We start from the raw sequence: 17,438 nt of genomic DNA on the forward strand, positions 1-17,438 counted from the left end.
AGCTCTGTATATCCACACAATGCAAGTAAATGGGTGCCATCAGGCTGCTGACTGTTTGACAGTCCAAAAGTCATATTTAGGCAGCATAAAAGTAATCCACATGACTCCAGTCAATCAATTAATGTTTCTGAAGCAAATCGATAGGTTTGTGTAAGAAACAAATTGATAATTAAAACTTTTTTAACTTTAAATCGTTATGTCCGGCCAGTGCTGGCATGCTGTTTGATATGACCTAACTCTCATGTCAGTTTCCTTCCTCTGTTCTATTCAAAGCGCACGGTTCCGACTTCTCACGTGAATGCGCCATCACGCTTACGTCACACGACAGCTCCGTTATATGTCGACTGCTAGCAGGCAACATTTTTTAAAAGTTAATAAAGTTTTAATTATTGATTTATTTTTTACACAAACCTATCGATTTGCTTCAGAAAACATTAATTGATCGACTGGAGTCATGTGAATTACTTTTATGCTGCCTAAATATTACTTTTGGACCATCAAATAGCCAGCAGCCTGATGGCACCCATTCACTTGCATTGTATGGACATACAGAGCTGAAATGTGTTAATAAAAAACTTAATTTCAGTTCTGCTGAAGACATGCACATCTGGGATGGCTTAAAGTTGAGTCAATCATGAGAAAATTTTCATTTTTGGGTGAACTAACCCTTTAAGGGTGTAACCGGACCACATAGAAAGTGTAAATTAGTACCTGAAATTAGTACAGAAATATGCTACTGTTTTATAAAAATAATAATAATAATCATTATTATTATTATCAATATTATTATTAGTAGTAGTTGTAGAAATAGAATTTTACAAAAATATTTTTCCATAATAACTTATTTATAAAAATGTATTTTTGGGTTCCACATAATAATAGTGAACAGTTGTCTGAGACCCTATCACAAAGTGGAGGAAAAACAGGTACACAGTAAACAGATTTAATGTGAAAGTGATGTAAATCTGTTTTTCCCCTTCGCTGTATTTTTTTATTTTTATTTTAGTCTGTTTTTTGAGGACTCAAATGTGAACACACTTTCTTAAACAGTATTTCATGTTTGCCCATGACTCACTTTAGGTAAAAAAAAATGTTGTTTGGAACGAGACGAAGGAAGCATATAATAGGTTATTTACATGCATCAGTCATTTGTGTTGCATAAATAAATACGGAATGAGTAACCAAATTTGTTCACTGAAGTTTCCTTTATTAATATAAAGTATTGGACAGGAGGCTTAAAATTTGATGCCTGTATTGTATTGATTTGAAATTCAACGTTTTATAATTTGTTGTTTCTTTGGGAATAAAAGTCGTACCTTTTCGTACGAGCCTAGTCATAGGATATCTTACAATTTTGCCATCTCGTACGATTTATTATGAATTGTCCTGAGACTATGTTGGAATGGTGACTCAAATGCCCCTCTTTTTCTAACACAAAGCTATCATATGGCTTCAGAAGATCACCCTTTTTTTGTTTGTTACCTTTTTGGAGGTCAACAGCCCCTGGTCGCTGTCTGCTTTCATTGTATGGAAAAGAGCAGCGTGAAACACACCTTTCTAACTTATTATGTAAGAACCGGCTTTGGAGAGAACAGATACTACCACAGACCAGGTTTCTAAGGGGTTAATGTATGACACGTTTTGCTTATTATTCCAGTTTGGTTGGAAACCCATGATTTCAACCCCCCAACTCAGAATTAAGCATTCTGATTGGTTGTTGCTCATCTCCCAGCTCACACCTTTTATTCACTGTGTTGGACAAATGGGTGGAGGCACCCTGCAGTTTAAGAGGGGGTCACCAAAGTTAGACTTGCCTCTGTGTTTTCATTCCCACCCATCTCTCCCCTTCTTCAGCTTGTTGTACTCTTGCATTCTTGTTTTTTTTTTTCTCTCCTGTAAAGTTTGACTGTGTCACAGCAACACAGGTCAGTTTATAAGGACATTTGGGGACTGCAACTGGAATTTTCAAGACTGTATTTTGGGACTTATTTCAGGCCTAGTAACTGGTGAGGACTCAACTCAAGCCCTTCAAGAGTTGGCCTGCTACACTGAGAAAAAATTACTTCTGCTATCCAAAACACGGTTTGGATACGGTTCTAAACAGGACCTTTTTAAGTGACTTTGGCCAAGTATAACCTTGGACAATCACAATGCCTTGTTTACCACTCATGCTAGTACTGATGCTAGCTTCAGTATTTGACTCTTACCATTTGGAGCACGTTGGCCGTTTTGACTGGCAGAAGAGTGTTCGACCAGGGGAGGGTTGCCCTAAAATGTGTTACCCTGAGAGATGCCCAGATGTCAGGCTGCTGCAGGGCTGTCCAGGCGGGCTGGTGCGTGACCAATGTAGGTGTTGTTGGGAATGTGGGAACGGTGAGGGGCAACTTTGTGACCCTGAGCTCCACACTGGGTCTACTTTCTATGGCCGTTGTGCTGAAGGTCTTCGCTGCAGGGCTCCACGCAGTTACATAGCAGGTGAGCCCAGAGCGATCTGCGTGTGCAGAAAGCACGAAGCTCTTTGTGGTTCAGATGGGAAGACATATAAGAATGCATGCCAATTGCGGGCGGCCCAACACAAGCAAGGCAAAGGTCATGTACTGACAATGGTACACCACGGACCCTGCAAGGCAAGTGAGTATCTCTCCATTCCAAATGACATAAACTTACTTTTTCAGATTTTGGTAAACAGATCCAAAACTGCTACTGCATGCTTACTGGAACTTTTTGGTACCCAGTTCCTGGTGAATCTCATGAAAACATGTCCAGGTCACATTTTACCCCAAAATCAAAAGAAAAATATATTGTGCATACTGAAAATGAAACCTGTTTTAGGACCATTGTGGTAAAGAGAATATTTTTTTTTCTATTGCAGTAATGAGAATGTTTTTTTATTGCATTGCATTGCCATAATGAGTTTATATTTTTTCATTGTGGTAAAGAGAATACTTTTTTTTCTATTGCGGTAATGTGAATGAGGTTTTTTTTTTCATTGCCGTAATGAAAATATGTTATTATTTTTCCATTGCTGCAGTGAAAAATGTTTTGCATTGCGGTAATTCATTATTATTATTATTATTTTTATTTATTGCATTGCAGTAATGAGAATGAGTTTTTACTTTTCTATTGCGGTAATAAGAATTATATTTTATTTGCATTGAATTGCAGTAATGAGAATGAGTTTTTTGCACTGCAGCAATTTTTGTTTTCCTATTTCAGTAATGATAATGAGGTTTTTTTTGTATTGCAGTAATACTTTTTTTTTTGCAATGTGATAATGAGAATGAGGGTTGTGTGCTTAATTGTCATGAAAATAATGCCACAATGCCACAATACAATTAATTTGAATGGTAAGTTCTGCTTCATTTTCTTTAAGCAAAAAAAATATTTCTCATTTCTTAATTTTTTCTTTGGGATGAAATGTGGCTGAGAAATGTTCTTGATAGGTTTTGTTAGATTCACCCTTCAAATAGCTACAGAGTTTTTGAATTATATTGATCTGTTTTATTATTTCCTTTTGTTATTTAGTCTTAGTACTTGATATATTTGCTTAGCTACCTCATCTAAAGTAACTGCCTCACATCATTTTTGGTAAGAATACATCTGCCATTGTAAATGTATATGTACATGTAAATGTACTCTCAGAAGAAACCATTGTCATGTATAGGGGGCTGAGTGCCAACATAATCGCCTCATTTAAAAGTGTTTGTCCTGAAAATAGGCCAAATCAACCTATGAATTTGTTCAGCTGTAAGGATGAAAAGTGAGCCGTTAGATTTGTATTTGTTTCACTGTCTAAGATTAGCATCTTGCATCTATCCCAAGTGTTCATTATCTCACCTTGGGATAGTTAACCAAGTTAAACAAACAAGCTGCACAAATGGCTACTTCTCACATACAGAAGCTAGTGTGAAAGAAACAAACAATAGTGGTTAGAGTTGCTTTGGATTGCCGTTTAACAAAAAATATGCATCTTTTTTTAGTTTCTGAAATAATTAGTTTTAGATTAGTTCCTCTTGGTATAATTTGCAATATTAGATCTTTACAGTTTTCCATCTTTTGCTAACTTTACAGAGCCGGTTATCACTTATGCTCCCCGTGACATCATCACACCCAAAGGAAGTGACGTCATCTTTTCCTGCGAGGTTTCGTCATATCCACTGGCCTCCATTCTGTGGAGGAAAGAGGGGGATACTGTTTCTTTTCCTGCTGATGACTCAAGCACAGCTGTACAGGTATATTCACGTACAGGAAGCTGGTGTACTATAAAACAGGCGAAAATATAAAAGGAAATGATCTTGTTATCTCTGCAAGTTTGCATATGATGACAGTCACATATAGTCATTAATTTTTTTCATAGCATTGTCCATCTATCTGAAGTTTTGATCAGAAAAGTGTGATGCATAACATCAAGATTTTAAGTTAAAATCTATATCAATATTTAAGGGAGAATTTAAATCTTAGGTCCAATAACTGGTCAAAAAAGTTTTTTAAAAAGTTATCAAAATGCTGTTTAAAATAGTTTTTAATGGAGATTCTCATGTCACTCCACAGGACATGTCACCTTTACAAAAGTATTTAATGTCAACCACTTATACATAGACAAATTACATGACACAAGGGTTACCTTCTAGACACATTCTCTTTTTCTCGCTCTGACAAACAGTTCTGTTTTTGTGTGTGTATATTTCTTTGTAATTACAGGCCCGTGGAGGCCCTCGGCGGTTTGAGTTGACCGGCTGGCTTCAGATTCAGGGAGTCGGTCCGAACGATTCAGGTGTGTACAAATGTACCGCCAGGAATTCCTTCGGAGAGGTGTCTGCCTCTGCCAGATTACAGGTTACACACACAGGTATGTCTGAGAACACATACATTTATATACACAGACACATGGCCATTAGAAAAACAAGGTCAGAGGCCAACAAGCTGAAATAACAAAATTGTGGAGGCTGGTTTTACACAGTCACACACACACACAAATCCCAAAGTTTTGATAAAAGACTGTTTCTTTTTTATTAAATCATACAGTAACAATGAAATGCAAAACACACACACACACACACACATATATATATTTATATATAAAATCAACATTTAAACCCCACAACACCCCCTCCCCCTCCCCAACCCCGACAACCCTGTTGTCAAACATAAGTAAATATATAGAAATAAAAATCAAACAGACACACATATATACATATATATATATATACATACATACATACATATGTGTGTATATATATATATATATATATATATATATATATATACACATATACATATACACACATAATAATCATACTATATTACACTACTCTCTCCACACCCCACCCGAGAGCCCTCCAAAAATTCCAAATACATGCCCCATTTCCGTATAAACATATCCAATCCACCCTGTCTTCCCAATGACACCTCCTCATAAGCTTCCACCCTCCCCACCTCTGTGCACCACTCCGGATATGGGGGCGCACCAGCTGACCTCCAACCCCTCAAAATAACCTGCCTGGCGATCATCACACAGGTCAGAACCCAGTTCTCTATATGACCATCCCCCACATCGATGACCGCCCCATCGCCCAGAACACAAAGTCTGGGGCAAAACGAAACCCGAGTGCCAACCACGTCGCACACAAAATTCTGAACCTTCGACCAGAATTTCTGGATCTCGACACACCTCCAAAAAACATGGGCCATGTCTCCATCCTCCGATTGGCATCTCCAGCAGGTGGGCGTGTCTTTAAGACCAAGCCTATACAGTCTAGAGGGGGTCCAATAAAATCTATGCAAAATTTTGAATTGTATAAGATGCACCCTTGCATCTTTAGATAAAGACTTAATGCTTTAAGAATCTTAGCCCACACTCCTTCCTCCAATGCCAAGTTGAAATCTTTCTCCCAAACTCTCTTGAGAGAAGTTAAGGCTCCGTCCCCCAGACTCTGAATTAACAGGGAGTAGTACACTGATGCCTCATGAGCTTTTCCAAAAGCCGCAATCACCTCTTCCAAAGCGTAACTTAACTTATAGAATTAGTTTGATAGAGATGCTTTGTAATGGCAAAATAGGGACAAGAACTGCCTGTTCAATAACAAACCAGGGAGGGGCTCTCTCAGGTGGAAGTGACCAATGAGCCAAATGTCTGAGACTGAACGCATAGTAATAAAACAAAATCTTTAGTAGGCCTAGCCCACTTTGTCTATCGGCCTATGTAACTTATTAAAATGCAGTCTGGGACGTTTACCATTCCAAATGAAGGACTTCTCTATGCTATCAAATTGCTTGAAATAAGACAGGGGGACATCTACAGGGAGAGATTGTAGCAGGTAGTTAAACTTTGGAATACAATTCATTTTAATAACATTAACCTTCCCAATCATTGATAAATGTAATGAAGCCCACCTGCCCACATCGCTCGAAAAACCTTTTTTATAAAAGGGTCAAAATTAACACTAACTAAATCAGACAAATTTGCTGGGAATAAAATCCCCAAATCCTTAATGCCCTGTTTGGGCCACTGGAAGGTGCCCGGCTGGAAAGCCGTTACTGGAGTTTCAGATTTAGACTAATTTAATTTGTATCCTGAGAACTTAGAAAAGGAATTAATAATTCTGTGGAGGCAAGGCATAGATCTAGTAGGTTCAGAGACAAATAATAAAATATCATCTGCATATAGCAAAAGCTTATGCGCCACGCCTCCCACCACCACCCCTGGAAAATCATCATCCTTTCTTATCGCGGCTGCTAATGGTTCCGGGGCAAGACAGAAAAATAACGGGGAAAGAGGGCAACCCTGGCGAGTGCCCCTATCCAGAGTAAAATAATCTGAAATTAATCCATTTGTTTGTTCCACTGATACAGGGTGTCTATAAAGTAACTTAATCCAAACAATAAATGTACTCCCGAACCCATACATTTCCAAAATCTTAAAAAGATAATCCCATTCTACCATATCAAACGCCTTTTCTGCGTCAAGTGAGATGGCAGCAACCGGAGACTGATCATTCGCTACTGACCACATGATATTGATGAGATGCCTAATGTTATCAGAAGTGCTGCGGCCCCGAATAAACCCCACCTGATCTATATGTATAAGAGATGTCATAACTTTACTTAATCAGTTAGCCAAAATTTTCGACAAAATTTTTACATCTAGTTGGATCAGGGAGATTGGATGGTAACTTTTACACTTGCTTGGATCTTTGTCCTTTTAAAGAATCAGACTGATCTGGGCTTGTGTCATGGTTGGAGGAAGCTTTCCATTCTTTAATGATTCAGTATAAACTTCAAACAAAAGTGGAACCAGCTCTGTAGCATAAGATCTAAAAAATTCTGTGGAAAAACCATCTGGCCCCGGAGCCTTGCCAGTAGGTAGGGACTTAATTACCTTGTCAAGCTCCTTAAAGTTTATCTCAGAATCAAGAGCATTTTTTTGCTCTGTATTCAGTTTAGGAAGATCTAATGGTTCCTCAAAGTTTCTAATATCTTCATCAGTAGACGAAGACGTGGAACTATAAAGATCAAGATATAATTATTTAAAGGCATTATTAATATCAATGGCTGAGGTAAAAATTTCACCACCAGCAGATTTCACTGAGGGAATGGTAGAAAAAAACTCTCTCTGCTTTATATATCTAGCCAAAAGCTCCCCTGCTTTGTCCCCCGACTCAAAGTATGACTGTCTTGCCCTGAATATCCAAACCTCCACTTTCTGCAACAAAATAGTATAATATCTATATTTCAATCAGGTCAATTCTCTGAGGCCATCAGATGACATACGGTGCTTCAGCTCTGCCTCTGCACTTTAAATATTTCCTTCCAACTCCACGAGTTCTCGTGCTTTGGATTGTTTGATGAATGAGGCATACTGTATGATCCGAACCCTAAGAACCGCCTTAAGTGCCTCCCAAGCCATGCCCACAGAGGATACCGAGGACCAGTTGGTCTCCATATAAACACTGATTTCAGTCTTTAACATTTGATGGAAATCAGGATTTTGCAAAAGGGATACATTAAGGCGCCAACTATATGATTTCTTTTTCTCTATATGTGGCAACACCTCTAAACTCACCAGGGCGTGATCTGAGACTAAAATGTTTCCAATTGAGCAATCAACAACAGATGAAATGAGGGATTTGGATATAAAAAAATAAAAAAATAAAAAAAAAAATCTATTCTAGAATAAATCTTATGGACTGATGAAAAAAATGTATGGTCTCTACCAGATGGGTCTCCAAATATCTGTAAGACCAAGATTTTAACACATCCTGTGAAACGTCATTGTTGCTCTAGGGGGCTTACACACTATTGCTTCACTATGATCAAGGACTGAGTCCATCAAAAGATTAAAGTCTCCTCCCAAAATTATATCTTGAGGGGTGCCAGCGGCTTGCAACATCCCTTCAAGATCTATAAAAAAGCCCTGATCATCAGTGTTAGGTGCGTAAATATTAGCCAAAATTCATCAAAGGAAATTTATGTAATTCTTTCTGAAAGTCATGAAAAGTTATTTCCAACACATCTTAAATTCTGTATTGCGTTTAATAAAATTCTGTGCTGTAAATGACACTGACTGAAATTACATTTTTAATATGTTTGAAATAAAATGGCAGACTCATTTAACTTGTTAAGGCTTATTTCATATCTAACATTTTATGTATCCTAAAAACACACAGTTAAAGGGATAGTTCACCCAAAAATGAAAATTCAGTAATTGTTTACTCACCCCTATGTTGTTATAAACCCATATGACTTTCCTTCTTTTTCTTCACACAAAGGGAGAAATTGTGAAAAAATGTTGTGCTCAGTGATGTCATACAATGGCAGTTTATGGTGACCACCTCTTCTAGCTTCAAAAGAACATAAAATTATAATTCAGAAGTCTAATAAATTATTTCATGAGATTCATGATTGTTATGAAAGCATATGATAAGGTTTGGTGAGAAACAAACCAAAATATATTGTATTATTTAGTGAAAATATTCACTGACCATTGATCTCCTGTGCGTGTTCATGATAGGGCACGAGAGCAACAGTTCATGCAGCCCCCTCAGGACATTGAGGCATTCAAGCGAAAACAATTTGGTTAATCTAAAAACAGGTCCTCCACAGTGACTGCAACAACAGAATACAACACAGCTGCACACAAAACAGAGAAAAGAACTTACTAAACATGTCTGAAGAGTTTATAGTCGAAGAATTGATGCATTTCTATGCCCAGCCTTATTTTTTTAAACTGAGTATTCAGAAATCAAATAGAAACATAGAGGAGGCTACAGGCAGCCACAGTCCCACCTTGTCCTAACATGACGGCAAATGACACACGATAAAAGGTATCTTTCCTATGGTTATCAGAGTTTTTCTCCTAACCAGCAGTGATGAGCGACGGTACATTCAATCGATCGCTTGTTTTCTATTTTCAGACATCGCGTGGGTAACTCCTTCCACTGTGAACTGGCACCAGTCCAAAAACTTAAAAAAAATAAAATAAGGCTGGGCATAGAAATGCATCAATTCTTCGACTACAAACTCTTCAGACATGTTTAGTAAGTTCGGTTCTCTGGTTTGTGTGCAGCTGTGTTGTGTTCTGTTGTCACTATCACTGTGGAGGACCTGTTTTTTGATAAACAAACAAGTTTTTGCTTGAACGCCCCAATGTCGCGAGGGGGCTGCATGAACTGTTGCTCTTGTGCCCTATCCTGAACGGGCACAGGAGATCAAAGGTCAGCGAACATTTTCACTAAATAATACATTAGATTTCAGTTTGTTTCGCACCAAACCTTATTGTATGCTTTCATGACAATTATGAGTCTCATGGAATAATTTATTAGACTTCTGAATTATACTTTTGGAATTTTTTATTTTATTTTTAAGGTTGAAAAGGTGGTCACCATAAACTGCCATTGTATGACATAACTGAGCACATAACTGAGTGTTAAGAAAAATTAAGAAAGTCATATGGGGTTATAACAACACAGGGGTGAGTAATCAATGACTGAATTTTCATTTTTGGGTGAACAAATCCTTTAAATAATATTTTTTTTGTGTAAAAAAAAATTCTCTCATTTTTTTTTTCATCTCTAGCATGCTCTTCACTGACAATTTAGTTGACCTGGTTAACAAGTACATTAACTTTTGTAAAACAATTATTAGGGGCAAAATTGTTTAATGTGGTTGAAATGACACCGCAACTGTAGGGCACTCGTAAATTTTGAAAAAAATAATTTTTAAACAATAAATATTTAAATGCTTTATGTTTATTTCAGTATTTGTTTCGATTATCATAGTTTTGCACATGTAATAATTTGTATTTTTATAATTGATTTTCTTAGTTTTATATTGACAAGGATAAAATTTGTACATAAAAGGCATTTTAAAAGGTACCAAAAAAAAAAAAAAAAAAAAAATGATGAAGGCTTGGCAAAAAGTTTCCAAGTCATTTTAATGTGACCTTCATAAAAACAAAAAGGAAAAAAAGTTAAAATCTGTTTTAATAAAAACCTGGGACATAAAGGTGCCTGAAGTTAAAGAAACACCCTTATCACAATAACACAAACAACAAATAAATGTATAAAAAAAACTGTCTGAATTCAATTAATTTTTATTTTAAAATTGAAAATTATCCATCCACACTACTGAGAAAGGTCTATATGTTATTCATTTTCCCTCTGCGGTCTGTGGAGTGGTCAAAAAGATATACGAACGCACCAACACGGGAAACTGATCGATTCCCTTATGCTACTATCAATGCTTATTATCTCCTCATTGGTAAAGGTGAACTTGGCCTTCCGAGAATCCGACAGAGCTGACGATAACAGTACACCAGTCAGGGGCTTTCTCCAGCAGGACCGTAAAGGCTGTGGATGACAGGAGGTCGAGAGGGCCCTGAGATGGGGAGGATTTGGAGGGGAAAGAGAGAAGGGGTGGAAGGGTTTGTGTATTATGTGGCAGATTATTGCTTTGACTGTCTGGCTGTTATCTCTTTCTCTGGGGGGGTCTACTGCTTTAGACGGCCTTTATCTGCAGCAGCAGTGACTGACACCCCCACCCCCCCCCCACCCCCCCCTTTGCTTCCCGGAACGTCTCTAATGCTATGAACTGGGATAGTTGGAAGTGTAAGGTGACTCTGGACAGGGCAGAAACTTCTATAAGATGGGCATTAAGGTTCTGAAGGTCATTGTAGAGAAAAATAGATAGAAAATAGATTTAAATTGTGTGTGTGTCAACCTGGGCCTTGTTTCCCAAAAGCATCGTAAGCCTAAGTAGATCGTAGAATCCAAATTGCGATTCATCTTAGTTTTGCGGGCCATTTCCCAAAAGCATCGTAACTTAAGTAGTTCTTGAAAATGCCCATGGTTTACGAGTGTCTGGAGTAATCGTACAGCGCTAAGAGCATCGTAAGCACATAGACTTATGCAGACACCTTCAGAACAATCGCAAATTTACACCTGATACAATTTAAATACCTATAGCTACACTTTATGATGAGACTTTAATACCAGGATTTATGTGTTTTATTTATTTTTATTTTAACACACAAGTCTAATAATACTAATAATAAGAATAATGAAATACATAAAATAGATAGTCTAAATGGATGAATAGATTCATTAGTAAACAAATAAAGATATTTATGTGGACTAGTTGGTTATAACAAAGTTGTGGCATGATTAATGCAGACAACTGTATAAATTAATATTAGAAAGAGAAGAAAAAAGTCAATAACTTGCTGTCGTGCATGAAAATCGTCCGTATGTATTTGCTCATCATCCTACATTTACATTTATTCATTTGGCATATGCTTTTATCCTCATCTCCTCTTCCTCTCTGACACCCAAAGGCTCTCTCACCAGCAAGTTGTGTAGCACCGCACATGCAGCATTACTGTCACCGTTTCACTTTTGGGAGTAAAAAGCAGACTTCCGCTTTATTGGTGAATGTCCCTAAATCTTCCAAACGTCTCCTTATTTTGCACTCCGCAGTAACACGTAATAAAATTAAATGAATGCTTGTAATTAGCAGGATCATCCACAGGGCCTCCATTGTCTTCACTAATCCTGGAAGCTTTTATATCGAGAGGAATTTGTGAAAATGAAATTTTACAAATGCACACCTGATTATGGAAGCAGATTGTGTTAAAGAAAAAGATCGTTCAGCACAAAATTATTGTAAAACAATATGTAAATATGCAGTTAATTATGTCAAATATTTAAGATTTTTTTTTTTTTAAACAAATTTTAGCAAGGTAAATTTCAAATTGTAAGGTTATGCACAAATATAATGAAGTTGCAATGACAAGCAGCACTATACGGTCACATTTCAGCACTGTTACATGGACAGTGACTCTCATAAGTTGCACTTAAAGCACGTCCTCGCACGTTCATGTTAAGTGCAGTTTTTCACACAAACCACGACACATACTTTTCACCATGTTCCACACACAATGCTATCTTAGGACATCTAAACACTTTTACTGAAGTGCGAGACTTTTTATATTATGTTAATAACTACATTTACAAGCATGATCAAATTGCAAAGTAGCTCAACTGGCAGAGCCTTGCACTTGTGATGTAAAGGACCGTGGTACAAATCCTGAAGAGCACGCAAGTTGACACGTGAGCCAAAAGTGTAATTGAAGCAACACAAAATGACGCTGTTGCTTCAGCAATTGAGTTTTTTATCTCACATTTGCTTTTTTTGACACTATCTGTTAGGTTTAGTCTAAAGGTTTAGGGTAGGGAGGTCGGTTTTGTTGATTTAAAACTCAATAGAGCATTAACCTTAAAATTTAACTCACTTGGGGGCCTGGGTAGCTCAGCGAGTATTGATGCTGACTACCAGCCCTGGATTCGCAAGTTCGAATCCCAGGGCATGCTGAGTGACTCCAGCCAGGTCTTCTAAGCAACCAAATCGGCCCAGTTGCTAGGGAGGGTAGAGTCACATGGGGTAACCTCCTCGGTCACTGTAATGTGTGGTTCTCACTCTCGGTGGGGCGCGTGGTGAGTTAGAATAGCTTGGGCCTCCACATGCGCTACGTCTCCGCGGTAACGCGCTCAACAAGCCACGTGATAAGATGTGCGGATTGACGGTCTCAGGCGTGGAGGCAGCTGAGATTCGTCCTCCACCACCCGGATTGAGGCGAGTCACTATGCCACCACGAGGACTTAGAGCGCACTGGGAATTGGGCATTCCAAATTGGGGAGAAAAAGAGAGAAAAAAATAAAAAAATGTAACTCGCTTTTAGCACCACACAGTGGACATTTCATCTCGGAACCGTCATGAAATGTGAAATGAACCATGCAATCACAATCACATAATTTTAATGAGTGTGTGTGTGTGTGTGTGTGTGTGTGTGTGTAAATGTGTGTAAATGTGTGCAAGTATGCTGAGTATGTGTGTGTGTTTAATGGATTGTTTGCAGAAGCTGTTGAGCATAAAAGTGAAAAATACTTTAAAATACACAAAATGAATATTATTAATTCTCAAAAGTGCTGCTATTTACATTCATTTATTATTTACAATGAATAATACACATTTAAAGGTGAAGTGTGTTATGTGAATGTTAATTTTGATATTGAATATGTTCTCCTATTCCAGTTTAATCCATTGGCTGACCTCATCAGAAATCACTTCACCTTTAATTAATAAACTTTATTTGCATATTGATAGTGGATGTTCACAGCATCTAAATCAGTTAAATAAATAAATAATATACTCACCGGCCACTTTATTAGGTACACCTGTACATCTAGTTATTCATGCGATTATCTAATCAGCCAATCATGTGGCAGCAGTGCAATGCATAAAATGATTTAGATACGGGTCAGGAGCTTCAGTTAATGTTCACATCAACCATCAGAATGGGGAAAAAATGTGATCTCAGTGATTTCAACTGTGGCATGTTTGTTGGTGCCAGATGGGCTGATTTGAGTATTTCTGTAACTGCTGATCTCCTGGGGTTTTCACGCACAACAGTCTCTAGAGTTTATAGAGAATGGTGCGAAAAACAAAAAAACATCCAGCAAGCGGCAGTTCTGTGGTTGAAAACGGCTTAATGACAGAGGTCAGAGGAGAATGGCCAGACAGGTCAAAGCTGACAGGAAGGTGACTGGGACCCAAATAACCACACATTACAACAGTGCTATGCAGAAAAGCATTTCTGAACATATAACACATGGAACATTGAGGCGGATGGGCTATAGCAACAGAAGACCCCTCCAGTTACCACTACTGTCAGCTTAGAACAGGAAACTGAGGCTGTAGTGGGCACAGGCTCACCAAAACTGGACAGTAGACGATTGGAAAAATATCACTTGGTCTGACAAATCTGGATTTCTGCTGAGGTACACAAATGGTAGGCCCACTGCAGCCTCAGTTTTCTGTTTTTGGCTGACAGAAGTGGAACCTGACGTGGTCTTCTGCTGTTGTAGCCCATCTGCCTCAAGATTCGACATGTTGTGGATTCTGAGATGTTATTCTGCTCACTACAATTGTACAGAGGCCAGAACCATTCTGGCCATTCTCTGTTGACCTCTCTTATCAACAAGGCATTTCCGTCCACAGATCTGCCGCTCGCTGGATGTTTACAGAAATACTCAAACCAGCCCATCTGGCACCAACAATCATGCCACAGTCGAAATCACTGAGATCACATTTTTTCCCCATTCTGATGGTTGATGTGAACATTAACTGAAGCTCCTGACCCATATCTGCATGATTTTATACATTACACAGGGTTCGTACAAGGTACTAGAAGTACTTGAATTTGGCTTTTTCAAATTTAAGTCCTGGAAAACAATAGCCTTTTTTACCAAGAGGTGCTTAAAAAGTTCTTGAATTATAGGATATCATAAATTACGATGCTTAAACCATTTAATAAATGAAATGTCGCTGTTCAGAATGGGCTAATCACAATCAATTGTTACTGGAGGATTTAAAAAATATGTATTTTATAGATACTGCTGTGGCGGATTTAACAAGTATGAATCCTTACAACTATCAGTTTTAATTAAAAATTACTCTCCAGAGTGAAAAAATATATGAGATGTAAAACGTTCTGAGATTTGAATGTAGATCAATAGAGGATTCAGTTTTGTGAGCCGTCTAGCGCCCCCTGGTGTAAAGGCAGCTTTGTGTCTCAAAAAAGAGGTTATTTCTGACATTTGGGTCAATATCAAAATATGTTGACAAACATATCCCTTGACTTTTTTAGTCATAAAAAAGATTTCAAATAGCAATTTTTTTTAAAGGTATCATTCTATAACCTAACCTATAATGATATGAAATGGCTTGACTCTGTTTTGCACATTTTGTTTTGAAAATATATTTTAAATTGTCAATTGCCTGCAAAAATCCTTATCCCCTTCATCTGGTACACCACTTATATGACATGTAAAGTTATTTATGTATTTATTTTGTACTTATTTTTAATACAAGCATTAGTGCAAGGCCGAACAAGTGTGAAAAAAACTAAATTATTATTAATAATTTAAATAATTTAAAAAGGATGTTTGTCCCTTGATTGCATGCCATTGGTGTTATCAATGTTAAAAACGTTTTTTTTTATTGGTTTTTCTTTTTTTTTTTTTTATGTTTTCAAAAAATTTTAAATACAAAAAGTTGTTGAAAATAATTTTTATGGTCAAAGTTCAGACGCTGCTCAAATATGCATATAGTGATTTTCCCCAGCATGTTAAAAAGTTATTAATTCACATTTTAACTCATATTTTCACACAAAAATATTTGGAGTTGTATCCCACTGAACCCTCAAAATGTGGTGTTGTAAACCTCATTAGTGTTAACTTAGTGTTAACTTGCTTTGTTTGTGAAACAAAATTAAAAAATAAAAGAAAGAACAACAGCCAAGTTGTCCTTTATGAATAAAAATTCATGTCAACATGTTATAAAATGTTTGCCCTCAGCGTTTATAGGCAAAAACTGAACTGAACAGAAAATTTCAATATTTTGTAAGTTGGAAAGTCAACATTTTTAGAAAATGACCCATTTGCAATTTGGGTCAGTTCCTCACATAAATCTGTTGTATGACTTTAGAAACCATGGAACACAGCATATGAGTCATATGGACTACTGTTTACAGACCCAGTTATTGTCTGTTGTTGGAAAGCGAAGTGCGTTTTAAGGGAGCACAATACAATTGCACATCAATTTCGTCATGAGTGAACCAAGAATTGTTACTGTGAGAATATGTAGTTAAAGATGCACATTGAGATATGTTGTTCTTGTAATAAGTGGTGTTTTATACAAATAAATTAACTGAATGAATAAAATATTTTTCTTTAAAATTAACAAATAAATAATTAGTTTTTATGACATCTCGAGCATAGTCCTTGAAAACAAATAAAAAAGTCCTTGAATTTAACTTTGAAGCATCTGTACAAACCCTGATTACACTGCTGCCACACGATTGGCTGTTTAGATAATTGCATGAATAAGCAGATGTACAGGTGTACCTAATAGAGTGGCCAGTAAGTGTGTGTGTGTGTGTGTGTGTGTGTGTGTCTATATATATATATATATATATATATATATATATTCAGTATACACCGTATATTTTTTTAATATATTTTTAAGTAAAGTCCTGTCTGTTTTTTTCTTTTTCTCTATTTCCTTATTGCCTATGCCGCATTCATATTTATGAAACATTAAGCTTGATCAAAATTTTTGGTTTTCTCTTTATGTTCTCCAGGCTCTCAGTTGACCAAAGATCTCCGGCAGAATGAAAAAGGAGCTTATAAAATATTGGACGAAGAGGAGAACATAGATGATGAAGATTATGAGGGCCAGCCAAGTGGATACATGTATTTGTAAGATATAGAGATTATAAAAATATAGATGTTTTATTATGTTAAATTTAAACTCACATTAAATTTGTACCTTTAAAATATTTGTCGTCTTCTTCAAAGGTCTATGTGTGTTCATTGTATATAAATCCAAATAATTCTATTTACTCTTGAGAATTGTACTTAAAATAGAACTTAATTAAATAGCTGATTTACTAATGCATTCATCGCCACTATACGAATGTGCATATGTATGTGTTCTGGACTGGGTAACATTTTACATTAATATTTCCTTTGTTAAGGGTTTATAAATGGGCTTATTAATGACTAATAAATAATTTACAAATGCATAATAAATAAATGTTTTGCAGTTATAACAACATGAATAAAAAGGGCGACTGTCATGCAATACCAAATAGTGAGCCATTTTAACTCACATGTTTAAATGCTTAGTAACACTTTTTCAACATTAGTAACCTATAAAATGTTAAATAGACATATATGAAGCATTTATTAAGGAGATGCCAATATTAGAAACATATGTACATAAAGTTCAGTGTTGTTTAATGATCATCAGGCTTTATTATATGATATATTCTGTGAATGAGCACAAAGAGCTGAAAAGTGTTTTTGCAGGGGACTTTAGGT

General features: G+C 36.8%; 1 protein-coding gene across 1 annotated transcript; it reads left to right on the forward strand.

Annotated features, from left to right (window-relative positions):
• Positions 1 to 2,022: 2,022 nt before the first annotated feature.
• Positions 2,023 to 16,827, forward strand: kazald2 (Kazal-type serine peptidase inhibitor domain 2). The gene is made up of 4 exons (XM_051650398.1): positions 2,023 to 2,631; positions 4,072 to 4,232; positions 4,702 to 4,849; positions 16,697 to 16,827. The coding sequence occupies exons 1-4, from the start codon at positions 2,151 to 2,153 to the stop codon at positions 16,816 to 16,818; spliced, it is 912 nt and encodes a 303-aa protein (XP_051506358.1). The 5' UTR covers positions 2,023 to 2,150; the 3' UTR covers positions 16,819 to 16,827.
• The last annotated feature ends 611 nt before the right edge of the window (positions 16,828 to 17,438 follow it).

The sequence above is a fragment of the Myxocyprinus asiaticus genome, chromosome 22 (genome assembly GCF_019703515.2).
Source record: "Myxocyprinus asiaticus isolate MX2 ecotype Aquarium Trade chromosome 22, UBuf_Myxa_2, whole genome shotgun sequence".
Classification (NCBI taxonomy): Eukaryota; Metazoa; Chordata; class Actinopteri; order Cypriniformes; family Catostomidae; genus Myxocyprinus; species Myxocyprinus asiaticus.

Excerpts from the sequence above, each read along its gene's own strand:
- kazald2 (XM_051650398.1), top strand. The coding sequence starts at position 2,151 with ATGCCTTGTTTACCACTCATGCTAGTACTGATGCTAGCTTCAGTATTT. Across the intron at positions 2,632-4,071 it reads CCACGGACCCTGCAAGGCAA|AGCCGGTTATCACTTATGCT; the intron begins GTGAGTATCTCT and ends CTAACTTTACAG. Across the intron at positions 4,850-16,696 it reads ATTACAGGTTACACACACAG|GCTCTCAGTTGACCAAAGAT; the intron begins GTATGTCTGAGA and ends TATGTTCTCCAG.